General features: G+C 32.9%; 2 protein-coding genes across 2 annotated transcripts; both read right to left on the reverse strand.

Moving 5' to 3' along the window:
- Positions 1-2,672: 2,672 nt before the first annotated feature.
- On the reverse strand, positions 2,673-5,024 carry LOC9301528 (putative pumilio homolog 13). The gene is made up of 5 exons (XM_002865408.2): positions 4,145-5,024; positions 3,880-4,048; positions 3,355-3,527; positions 3,022-3,271; positions 2,673-2,935 (listed from the first exon to the last, which is right to left on the reverse strand). Exons 1-5 carry the CDS (start codon positions 4,966-4,968, stop codon positions 2,834-2,836), a joined length of 1,518 nt encoding a protein of 505 aa, XP_002865454.1. The 5' UTR covers positions 4,969-5,024; the 3' UTR covers positions 2,673-2,833.
- An 859-nt stretch (positions 5,025-5,883) lies between these two features.
- On the reverse strand, positions 5,884-7,988 carry LOC9301529 (putative cyclin-A3-1). The gene is made up of 7 exons (XM_002865409.2): positions 7,400-7,988; positions 7,097-7,329; positions 6,849-7,001; positions 6,696-6,729; positions 6,467-6,616; positions 6,242-6,376; positions 5,884-6,147 (listed from the first exon to the last, which is right to left on the reverse strand). Exons 1-7 carry the CDS (start codon positions 7,700-7,702, stop codon positions 6,076-6,078), a joined length of 1,080 nt encoding a protein of 359 aa, XP_002865455.1. The 5' UTR covers positions 7,703-7,988; the 3' UTR covers positions 5,884-6,075.
- Positions 7,989-11,002: the final 3,014 nt, after the last annotated feature.

Below are 11,002 nucleotides of genomic sequence, written 5' to 3' on the forward strand. Positions count from 1 at the left end.
TTGCATTTTTCGCATTAAATAAAATATGAACAAAAGCAGCCCATTGTATTTAACGAAAGACCCAATAAACATTTATGATGCTAATAAAAACCCACGATAGAATTCTAGACTAAGTTAGAATAAAAAGTCCAATAATTCCTACAGAAATTTCATCAAAACATTATAAACGTCTACGCCTTATTATTGTAAAGCAAACAGGAGAAACAAAAGAGGTTGACCTAGTAACCAATGATAGAAAAACATAAGAAAAAGACAAATAAATCATAAATGAATCTTAAACTTTGAATAATTTCAATCTTTTACATAGAGAAAAAGCATAACACTACCGGTGGGTGCGCCAACCAAGGAGGACACTTTGGGTTGGCATTTTACAAAATCCGGCAAATATTCAGTTAAGTCGGGGTATCATACCGCACGGTTGGATAAGTTGGAAACCAACTCATCTTTCATTGGGCCAGATTTCAATAAGCTAAAGGCTCATACTTGGAAAGTACAGTGTCCACCTAGGATACGTCATTTTTTATGGCAAATCTTAACGGGTTGTGTACCGGTTACAGAGAACTTACGAAAAAGAGGAATTGATTGTGACACTGGTTGTGCTAGATGTGGTACACTGGAGGAAACAGTCAATCACACACTCTTTCAGTGCCATCCTGCAAGACAGGTTTGGGCACTTTCTCAGATTCCTACGGTTATGGGGACTTTTCCCACAGATTCTATTTATGCAAATTTGGATCATTTATTTTGGAGAATACCATCGGAGTTTGATTCTATAGCTTTTCCTTGGATTATTTGGTATATTTGGAAAGCACGGAATGAAAAATTGTTTGAAAATGTGGATAACGATCCGTTAGAGGTTTTACGGTTAGCGGAAAGAGAGGCACAATTGTGGCACTCAGCTCAAGTGGAGCTTCATACTGAAACTCAGGCTTCAGTGGAATTTCCAAATCGGCCTCAAACGAGGGGGGTGTCCCTAGATTCGGATTTTACAGGATACCGTTGTTTTGTGGATGGATCCTGGAAAGACAGCGACAAGTTTTCCGGGATAGGGTGGTTTTGTACACCATCAAATGGTGAGCCATCAACAATGGGAGCTGCCAACCTCCGTAGAAGCCTATCTCCGCTACATGCCGAATTCGAGGCCCTCCTTTGGGCGATGAAGTGTATGATTGGTGCAGATAATCAAGAGGTAGCATTCCTTACAGACTGTTCTGACCTGGTGAAGATGGTGTCTTCCCCAACCGAATGGCCGGCCTTCTCACTGTATCTGGAGGAATTTCAGAGCGACAAGGAAGAGTTCTCTACCTTCTCTTTATCTTTAATTTCTCGTTGTGCAAATGCAAAAGCGGATAATCTGGCACGAAAAATTCGTACGGAACCGCTTCATATCACTTATGTAAACAACATTCCACAAGAATGGCTCTTTTGAGTAATATTTAATTACAGATGACAAAAAAAAAAAAAAAAAAAAAGCAGAACACAACACAACACCTAAATCTCACAATTAAGACAAAGACATTCGTTTTGGTGAGAGCATTGTCTGGCTGTGTCTAACTATAGCCTATGCTTTAACAAAAGTTAAAACCCCGGCCCTAAGAACTCTCACCTAAAAGAAATCAACAACGGCTAATGAATAGTGTAACCAATGACAATACAATGAATCAATCAAAACACCACAATTCTTCTTTTCTACCATTAGAACTCTCTAGATATTGAGTTTCTCCAGAATTTTGTTCCCAAATTTGTTGCACCTCATCAATCGAATGTTACACTCTATATGATATTGATTGTTAATTATAATAAAAAAAAATTAAAGAAAAATATATCCTTAGGTAAAATACTCATGGTCATATACCTTTGATAAGGGTTTTGACGAGGACCAAACGAAACTGGTATCCGCTAAACCAATTCAGCCGACTAGTCCCGGTTTTGTGTTTAATAATAAACTAGGTAAAAACATTTGCTATGCACGGACAAATCTTAGTCTATTTAGTTTTTGTATACATATATATATATATAATTTTTTAATAGTAAAGATATTTATTTACGTAGTATCTATCAAATAATTGGGTCTCTTAATTGACTTGGTGTGACCGTCGTGGGTTCATAGCTTAATGGTATTTCAATTTAAAATAGCTAAAATTTTTAGAACTAAATGTTGATATTTTTTTGAAAAACTAAATTCATTAATATTGGAAGAAAAAATAGAATGTTTAAACTAATGTTGTATACTTCCTCTGTTCATTATATTAGGTGTTTTAGAGATTTTATTTTGTTTTATATTATAAAATGATTTACAAGTTTCAATGTAAATTTAAATGCATTTAATAACTTATGACTATTTATATTCTGCATGAAAAACGAAAAAAAAAGACTATTTATATTTTGCAGTCATTTTTGTAATTAGTTGAACTTTTTTTAACTAAATATAAATGATGTTTTGAAAATAAATTATCTAAATATATATGCATTTACTTTAAACCTCTTATATACAAAGGGAGTAGTATTTAAATTTGTTAATTTTTAAGCCATATACAAATGAATGATTTATATTCTAATTTAAAGTGCAAAAATAATCTAAGCATTTAATATATAGAAAAATCGAAATAGTTAATTTGGTAATAATAAGTAAAGTTACGAATATCAAAATTTGGTAATGTGTTGGTTAGTAGTTTAAATAGATGGAGATAAGAAAAATAGTGTTTGACAAATGTGATAGTAGAATTAAAGTTAAGAAAAAAATGCTGAGAAAACAATACACAAAAAAACATACAATGAATCGATCAAAAACAATACCAAAACACAAAAATTCTTCTTTTCTACCATTGGAACTCTAGATACTGAGTTTCTCCAGAAGTTTGTTCCCAAATTTGTTGCACCTCATCAATCGAATGTTAAGCTCTATATGATACCTCAACATGTGGCGCACATCGTCCTGCAAAACACACCAAACAAGATTCTCAAAATCTCGCATAAAATCTCTAACCCCATAACCGCAATCAAACAAATGTAGGGCCTTACCTTAGACACAAACCACGCGGTTTGAATGACATAGTTTCCAAACGGGTCAAGAAGAAGTGTATCAATCTGACTAAGTAAGTCAACCACAATCAACCTAGTGTCAACACCCCTTAGTCTCAACAACTTCTGCACAACATGACTTCCATACTTGTTGCGGGCAAGGTGTGCATAGTTCCCTATTAGCTGTCTCACGAGCGCGTTTATCACATGTTGATTATTGAGCTCCACGATATACTGAACCACATAGTTTCTGAAGGAGAGAACATACTTGTGAGTTATAAAATAAAGTGGATATATGAGAAAGTATATGATTGTAGAGTTGTGTATCATTACCCGTAGCAGTTCAAGCAGAGTCTCAACGCATGAGAGATTACTTCCGAAATCAAACGTTGCCTTATCTCAGGATTCGGAACACGATTCTTGTCCAAACATTGCTGATACAAGCAGCAGCCATTTTGATCAATCGATATCTCGTAACAATGTTGAGCGACAACTTCAAGAAGATACTGTAAATACAAAAGAAAGATTGTCATTGCTCAAGAATACTAGCGAACAAGGTTAAACCTGTGATTCAGGGTCTATAATCGCTCATTTTACTTGTACCACAATAAAGAAAGTTACTAAGGTTAGTTCTTAGCTACAAAAATGCTATACAGATTCTAGGAACTGAAGAAAACAGACATTGCACAATTAACCGATAACAAGCAAACTAAAATATCAAATTCATTAATCTACTTGAGTTGCTACAGTATATTCCTTCAACTATAAAGATTCTATATCGGTTTTGAGATATTTCCATAGCAAAGAACCAAACCATCGAGAACTGAAGCAGAGTACTAGAGTGAATGAGATGCTTACCCTACAGTGCGAGAGAGGAAACAGGCGGAAGCATGAGAGAATCAGAAATCTAGCATTGCTGCTCTTTGCCAATTGAAGTCCTACCGAGTTGATAAGATCCATGATGCGCGGGATTTGATCATTAGCACGCTTATGAATACTGTCCAACAGCTCTTGTATTGCCGCGGTTCTGATATCTCCAAAACAAAGACAATTACAAATTAAAAGCATAACAATCACAAATCATATCTCAAAGTTAAAACAAGAATAATCAAGAAGTGTGTACCCGCGCAGATCAAAGCATATGTTAACAAACTGAAACATGTCCTGAGTGACAAGATCAACAATCTGAATGATTTGTTCAGAGCAGCATTTTCCAATAAGCAGCATAACAACATCCTTACCATAAGGATCCACCATCAACTCACAAATATGGACAATAATACGGTCGAAAATCGTATCAATCGTCTCTTTAGTACCCTGATAGATAGTCTCCAACAGCTTCTTGCTCCACACTGCGTCTTTTGCTATGGCATAGAGCGAGCCTCTCCTGTTCTCCATCTGATCTTGATTGATGTAACCCCAAGGGTTTTCATCAGAGACATGGTTTCTTGGAGCATAAGGAACTCCATTCAAGAAACCATTGTCAAGCGTATCATAGCCATAAGATTGATTAACACAATTGTTCTGATACGACAATCTCTGCTGATTCAGATTAAACCTTTGAAAGTACTCTTCTAATTCACGGTGGTGATAAAGATTACCACTCGGAGGAAACAAGTTGCCACCACCATTAACACCACTACCACCACCACCACCACCATCGCCGGAGAAGTGACGGGGACGGGGTCGTCTACGAGTACCGTTCTGACGAACAGTTGATGAATCTGCAAAAGAAAGCCCACCAAAAGATGATTCTAGGGTTTGCAAATCAGAATCATGACTTGAGAAACCATTAGCTCTGTGGATGTGATTCTCCGGTGGTAAAAACGGAAGCGACTGCATCCGCGGTGGTTGTGACTGAGAAGACGACGAAGCCGTTGACAGATTCTCCTCCGCCGCCGTCGCCGTTGACCAGATGTTGCGTTCGCCGTTAAACTTGTTGTCCATGGTTAAAGAAAGAAGAAGAAGCTGAAAAATCTAAAGAAACAGAAAAAAGAGAAAGAAATTTATATTAGGTAAATAAGAAACAAACCTTTTTTTTGTTCAACAAATTAAATACGAAGAGAGAAAAATAAGGAAGGAGAGATACTTTAGAGATTTAGGGATTAATGGTATAAATCATGATTAAGGTAAAGAAGTGGGTGATTTAATTGCATAGAAAAGAAAAAAATACAGAGATTGAATACGTTTTTTTTGGACAAAACCTGTGTTTCTCTTTCTCTTTCTCTTTCGCTATCGAATTGCTTCTTCTGTTCTTCTTCTTAGTTTTTCTTTCCCATGCACATTAAATAGTGGAAAATATTCCGATAGAGTCAAAGTCGCGTGGAAACTTCACATTTATCACCTATTAAATTATTTTCTTTTGTTTTTGATAATTACACATAGTATCGATCGAAATCTTTAGATATTAGAAAATCTTTGAAACTTTATCATCGAAAAAATATATATATATATATATATATAAAATCTAATATATTTTACACGAAAGAATATAAAATAAAATCTAATCTGAGATTTGAGAAAGATATTATTAAAAAACATTATTTTAAGTGCTGATTAAAAAATAAATTATATAAAAAATTAGAAGTGTTTTGTAAACCAAACCAAACATTATAATATGGTTTTATATATACGCTTGTATTGATGGAATGACACATGACAAAGAACACTGCACTGATTAATTTCATAGTTTATTGTTATAAAGGAATTATATTTCTCAAATCAGTTGATGCTTTTGATATCTATGAAAGTGCTGAGAATTTATGCCACTTATTTGCTAATTTCGTCATTACAGAATTTGGTTCATCTAGTGACTAATCTCAACTACAACAAAGTTTACTTTGGTAATAGGGGAAAACATGCTAACAAAGAGTATACGCTTAAACAAAAAATTCATTAACTACAATGTAGCCAAAATCTTTAAACATAAGTTAAGATCCTTAATCACAACTAGAAGTAGTCCTAAGACATGTACAACCCAAAACACCAAGGAAAGAAACCAACAAAACCGCTTCCTGGTTTTATACAATCTTTGCTGATGACCAAAAGTTGTCTCTAAATGTTGACATCTTCAAAAAGCGTAAGAGGCAGCTCTGGCGATACAGGCATTGTGGCCACACACTTGAACTGTGTTGAACCAAATAGAAAAAGAAACGTGTAAATCTCAAGAACATTGTTCTTCACATTGAACTCAAACCATTATTTCATAGTAGTTAGTTACCTTATGCTGCTTGTATTTATCTCTTATAGCTTGTAATGCTCCTCCTTTTCTGCTCAGATACAAGTCATGTATCATACCCACACATTCTTTCAAATCACCCGCTTTGTATTTTGTGTATTCTTCTAACATTACATTCTGTTACATTCAACACCAGAGCTTTAGTTTCTTAGATAAAGTACTGTATATAGAATTAGAACAAGAACTGCTATATAGAAAATGCTTTACCCAGGGATGTTGTTTTGGACGGATGATAAACCTAGCGAGAAACACCGCTGAAGCAGCCACAATAGACGGAAGAAACTTCACAGATTGATAGTCTAACATGCTTAACTCCGAAAGATAGCTACAAAGAAACTCCATCTGTAAATGTGACATCTGAAACAAATAAGAGAAAGTCTTAGCAAAACTGATAATATATCCATTGCAAATACCACAATTTCGAAGAAGAGCTTACTTCGAAATCTTCTTGTGCAACCCTTGTGAACCGTCTGCACAAAACAAAAGCAATGAGACAATGAACTCAATAACCACCAAACCTGCCTTATGCAACAGATTCTAACCAATGAGACAATGAACTTAACAAGCACCAAAAGAATCAAAATTTAACCTTAGAAACGTGTTGCTTGTCGGGTTTCCTAATTCAAATCGCAACGCAAGAAGTATATCAGCTTCCATCTTAACAATCTCATGTTTCGTGTAAGTATTATCTGTAATATAACAAAAGTCTTCCACATTTGGAGGAGTAATCTCTTCATACTTTCTACAAAATTCCAAAACCAAAAATCCAAAATAAGCAAACAACAAAAACCCACAAAAAAAAAAAAAGAGATTCAAACAAAACAAGAAAAAGCTTACGAAGCAATAAGCATTGAAGTAACTCCCAAAAGCTGAAGCTTTTGTTTATTAACAGTCTTGAGAGACAAGAATCTATCAATGTAAGAAACAGCAAGATAAAGAGTGTCTGAGAGAAGTTTGTATTCTTCAGCAACTTCTACTAACCAATCAACCAAAACTCCTCTCATATTCGAAGTTATATCTTTCTGAATCTTCTCAATATAATCAACCAAAGGCCTTGATTTTGCTTCCACCTGAAATTATGAATCAAGAAATTACTCAATTGTGAATCTAAAAAACTAGAGATGGGTTTTGTTTATTTACCTCTAATTGACGAAGATACTCAAAGATTGAAGTAACATAAGGACCACACATCTGAGGATCATCAGATCTTGTATCAATGTCTGAGTTTAAGGTTACGAGTGTCGGAATCGAAACTGTTTTCTTCTGTTTTGTCAGAATCTTTGTAGCTTTTCGAGGCTTTTTGATGTTGGACAAGTTTGGAAGATCTCCGAGAACGACTCTCTTTTTGTTGATTCGTTCTTCGTCTATTGTCGCTTCCATTGAAGCTTTTCTTTTAGTCGCTGCTCTTGTCATTCTAACGCAATTCTCCTTTTCGTCGGCCATGATTGGTTTGATTCAAGAGAGAGATTGAGATCGAGATTTGGTGGATGAGGATGGAGGAGAGAAGGGGGAGAGAAAAGGTGAAGATGCGAAGAGGCATTTTTGAGGTTTTTGGAATAAAGATTGGATTTTGGCGGGTTTTCGAATTTTTCAGGTTTTGATTTTTGGAAAAATCAGATGAATTGTGTTGGCGCGATGTTTTTGTTTGTATATTTGAGCTTCGAAATTTTCACCGGGAAATGTTTAATTTGGTCGTCACACGAAGACCTAAATCGTTAACGAGGAAGATGATGATGATGCACAATGTGTAAATTGAAGTTTTAATGGGCTTTTTAATTGGCCCAATATGTCTTGCCTAATAATAATTTGTTTCTGTTTTTTTTTTTGACAACAATTGTTTTGTCTTTTTGTTATAGGGAAATCTTTAGTTAATTTTCAAGTTGGGAAAACAAAGTTGTTTTTTTTTTTTATGTTAGGATTTTTATTACTTTTGAATAAAATTCTTAATATGTTTTCAGTGTGTTTAGTTTTTGTTGAGTCATTATGTAAAGAAACAGTTTAGAGTAAGATTGGAATTTTTGGAAGCAAAATAGAGAAAAAAGAACTAAAGAAAATAAAAAATAAGCAAGGGATCGACATTTCTTTAGTGTATGATTGACATCATTCCCTTTGTTGATCGATAACTTCCTCGGAGCAAATACAATCAATGTTCCTTAGTGTGTCGATCTATAGATTCCATCGCGAGAAACGACCAAATTTACTACTACCATCAAAATTTATCGATATTAAGAGCGTTAGCTCCTTATTCTTCATAAATCTATATAGGTTTAAATTTATGCCTTTATAAATAAACAAATTCATTAAAAGTAGTTCGGTAGTCAACCAAAATAAGATCTAGCTAACATGAGGTTGGTAATCGGTAAAGAAACAGAGTCTGAGAATAAATTTCTATGTCGTATTAAGCTTTTAGTTACACGCTTATATAAGTCAGAGAGAAGATCTTTACAAACATGAATCAATGTATTTACGGAAACAACAACAACTATGCTGATATTGTGGAGTGTCACTGATTCTCCGGGATTAACTTGTTGCTCAAAACAGCTTGCTGACCAAGTCGTGTAAACCGAGTCTTCAATTGTATCAAACCGTTGGTTAACCCGACGCCAATCTCCAATAATCGGAAAGTCGGCTATTTTATATCTTACCTACTTATCAGTGTTCAATCCATACGTAATAGTTTTCTTTGTAGTAATATATACTCACTTTTTAAAAACATTCAAATTTCATACTCAAATTTACCAAATCGTATGAAATCATACACGGCTGCTGACGTGGATGTCACATCTTTCAAGACATCGCTGTCACGTCATCATTTTGTTAAACAAAAAATAAAAGTAATTTTTGCTCTCTTCCGCTTCTTCTTCTCCATCATTTTTATATGACGGAACTGTGAAAATTACAAAAGATATTATTAAACCCCTACAATAATCTTATTTGTTAACGAAAGATATTTTTAAGTTGAAAACAAACAAAGATAACGTAATTACATGTATTGCAATTTGAATAATTATAATTGTATTAAGATCAAAATACAATTTCTCACTAGTGGTTATACTGTCTTTGTATCTTAACTTATATCTATTTATCCAAACAACCCTAATTCCCAATAACAATTAATAAAAAACTGTATTTTATTCTTAAATACAATTATTCCAATGACAATACATGTAAAAAAAATGGTTTCAAAGATTAATACAATTAAACCTCTATAAATTAATACTCGATAAATTAATAAACACGATAAAATAATAAATTTTGCTGGTCCCAAGTCGGGCCAGTGTAAAAATTAACCAAATTCGATAAGATAATAAGATAATAATTTTTTTCAAAATCCCTATGTAAAAATATGGTCCCAATAATATCATAAATTAATAATCATGTGAATTTATATATATATATATAAAGATAATATATTTTTAGTAGTTTTTAAAAATGAATTTCTATTCATAAAATAGCTAACTTATGTAAGTTTTCAAAATTTAAATAAGTATAATTTTTATTTGAATAATCGTATGGCCTTTCAAATACAACAGTTGAAGTCACTATGTTACATATTTTTGTATATGTGAATTTATCTATAATCTTGGTTATTATTGTTTTAGAAAAATTATCTTTCTTCTAAATATTAAATATTCAAGTCTAAAATTACCAAAGTTATAGCATCCAAAGCATTATTTTTAATCTTTTATTTAGATCAAATTATTTTTTCTCATATTTTTAAAAAAAGTTTTAAAAATTAAAAACAAAAACTCACTATAAATTAATAAATATTAATTTATAGTATAAATTAATAATTATTAATTTATAGATAAATTAATATCACTATAAATTAATAAATTATCATGGTCCCAACATTATTAATTTATAGAGGTTTTACTAAGATAATTGTAGGGTTTTTGTTCTTTACTGAAAGCGATTTGAAGATTTTTAAAGAAGAGTTATGAATTTTGGATTTATAAACTCGGTTTAAATATTAGATTTGGTTGAAATATTGGTTATAAGTTTTGAAAAGAAGATTTTAAATCCTTATATTAAAAAAATTATTCACAGTTTCGTCGGATGACAGTAATAAAGAAGGGTAAATAATTTTTTATTACTAGTTTTGTTTTAAAATATGATGATGTGGCAACCATGTCATCAACGTCATCAAGGACGTGACATCCACGTCAGTAATTGTGACAAATGATGTATGATGTCGCACGGTTTGGTTATAAATTCGGTTATAAAATTTGAATTATTTAAAACGTTGGGTATATATTAGCACCGAAAAAACAATTAGGTATAAATTGAACATTAGTTGATGATACAACTTAGACTATGTTTATATTAGTGTGGGCCTACCTCAGGCCTGTCTCAAAATTGTTATGGATCTTGTGTCCAAATTTTGGATAAAAACTAAAAAAGATGGACCCTTTTTATAAAATTTTAAAAATTTAGGGCGTTTTTATCGAAAGAAAATTAGAAAAAAAAAAAAAAAAGACTCAGTGCAAAAGCACTTTAAACATGTGTCCTAAGATAGGCATGACCTAACTCACACCCAAAAACTATCTCAGGGAAAGAGGATTGTCACAACACATATTGCCCAAAGAATGATGTGGGATATCATTGTATGGTCATAACTCATAACTAGGACTAGTTCAATACTACTAACAAAACATTACTCATTATTCAAGTGTCAAAAACAATAAAGAGGTGTATAATAATATTCGACAGCGTGAAAGGTGTAAAATGAGAATGAATGGA

The sequence above is a fragment of the Arabidopsis lyrata genome (assembly GCF_000004255.2).
Source record: "Arabidopsis lyrata subsp. lyrata unplaced genomic scaffold ARALYscaffold_8, whole genome shotgun sequence".
Taxonomy (NCBI): Eukaryota; Viridiplantae; Streptophyta; class Magnoliopsida; order Brassicales; family Brassicaceae; genus Arabidopsis; species Arabidopsis lyrata.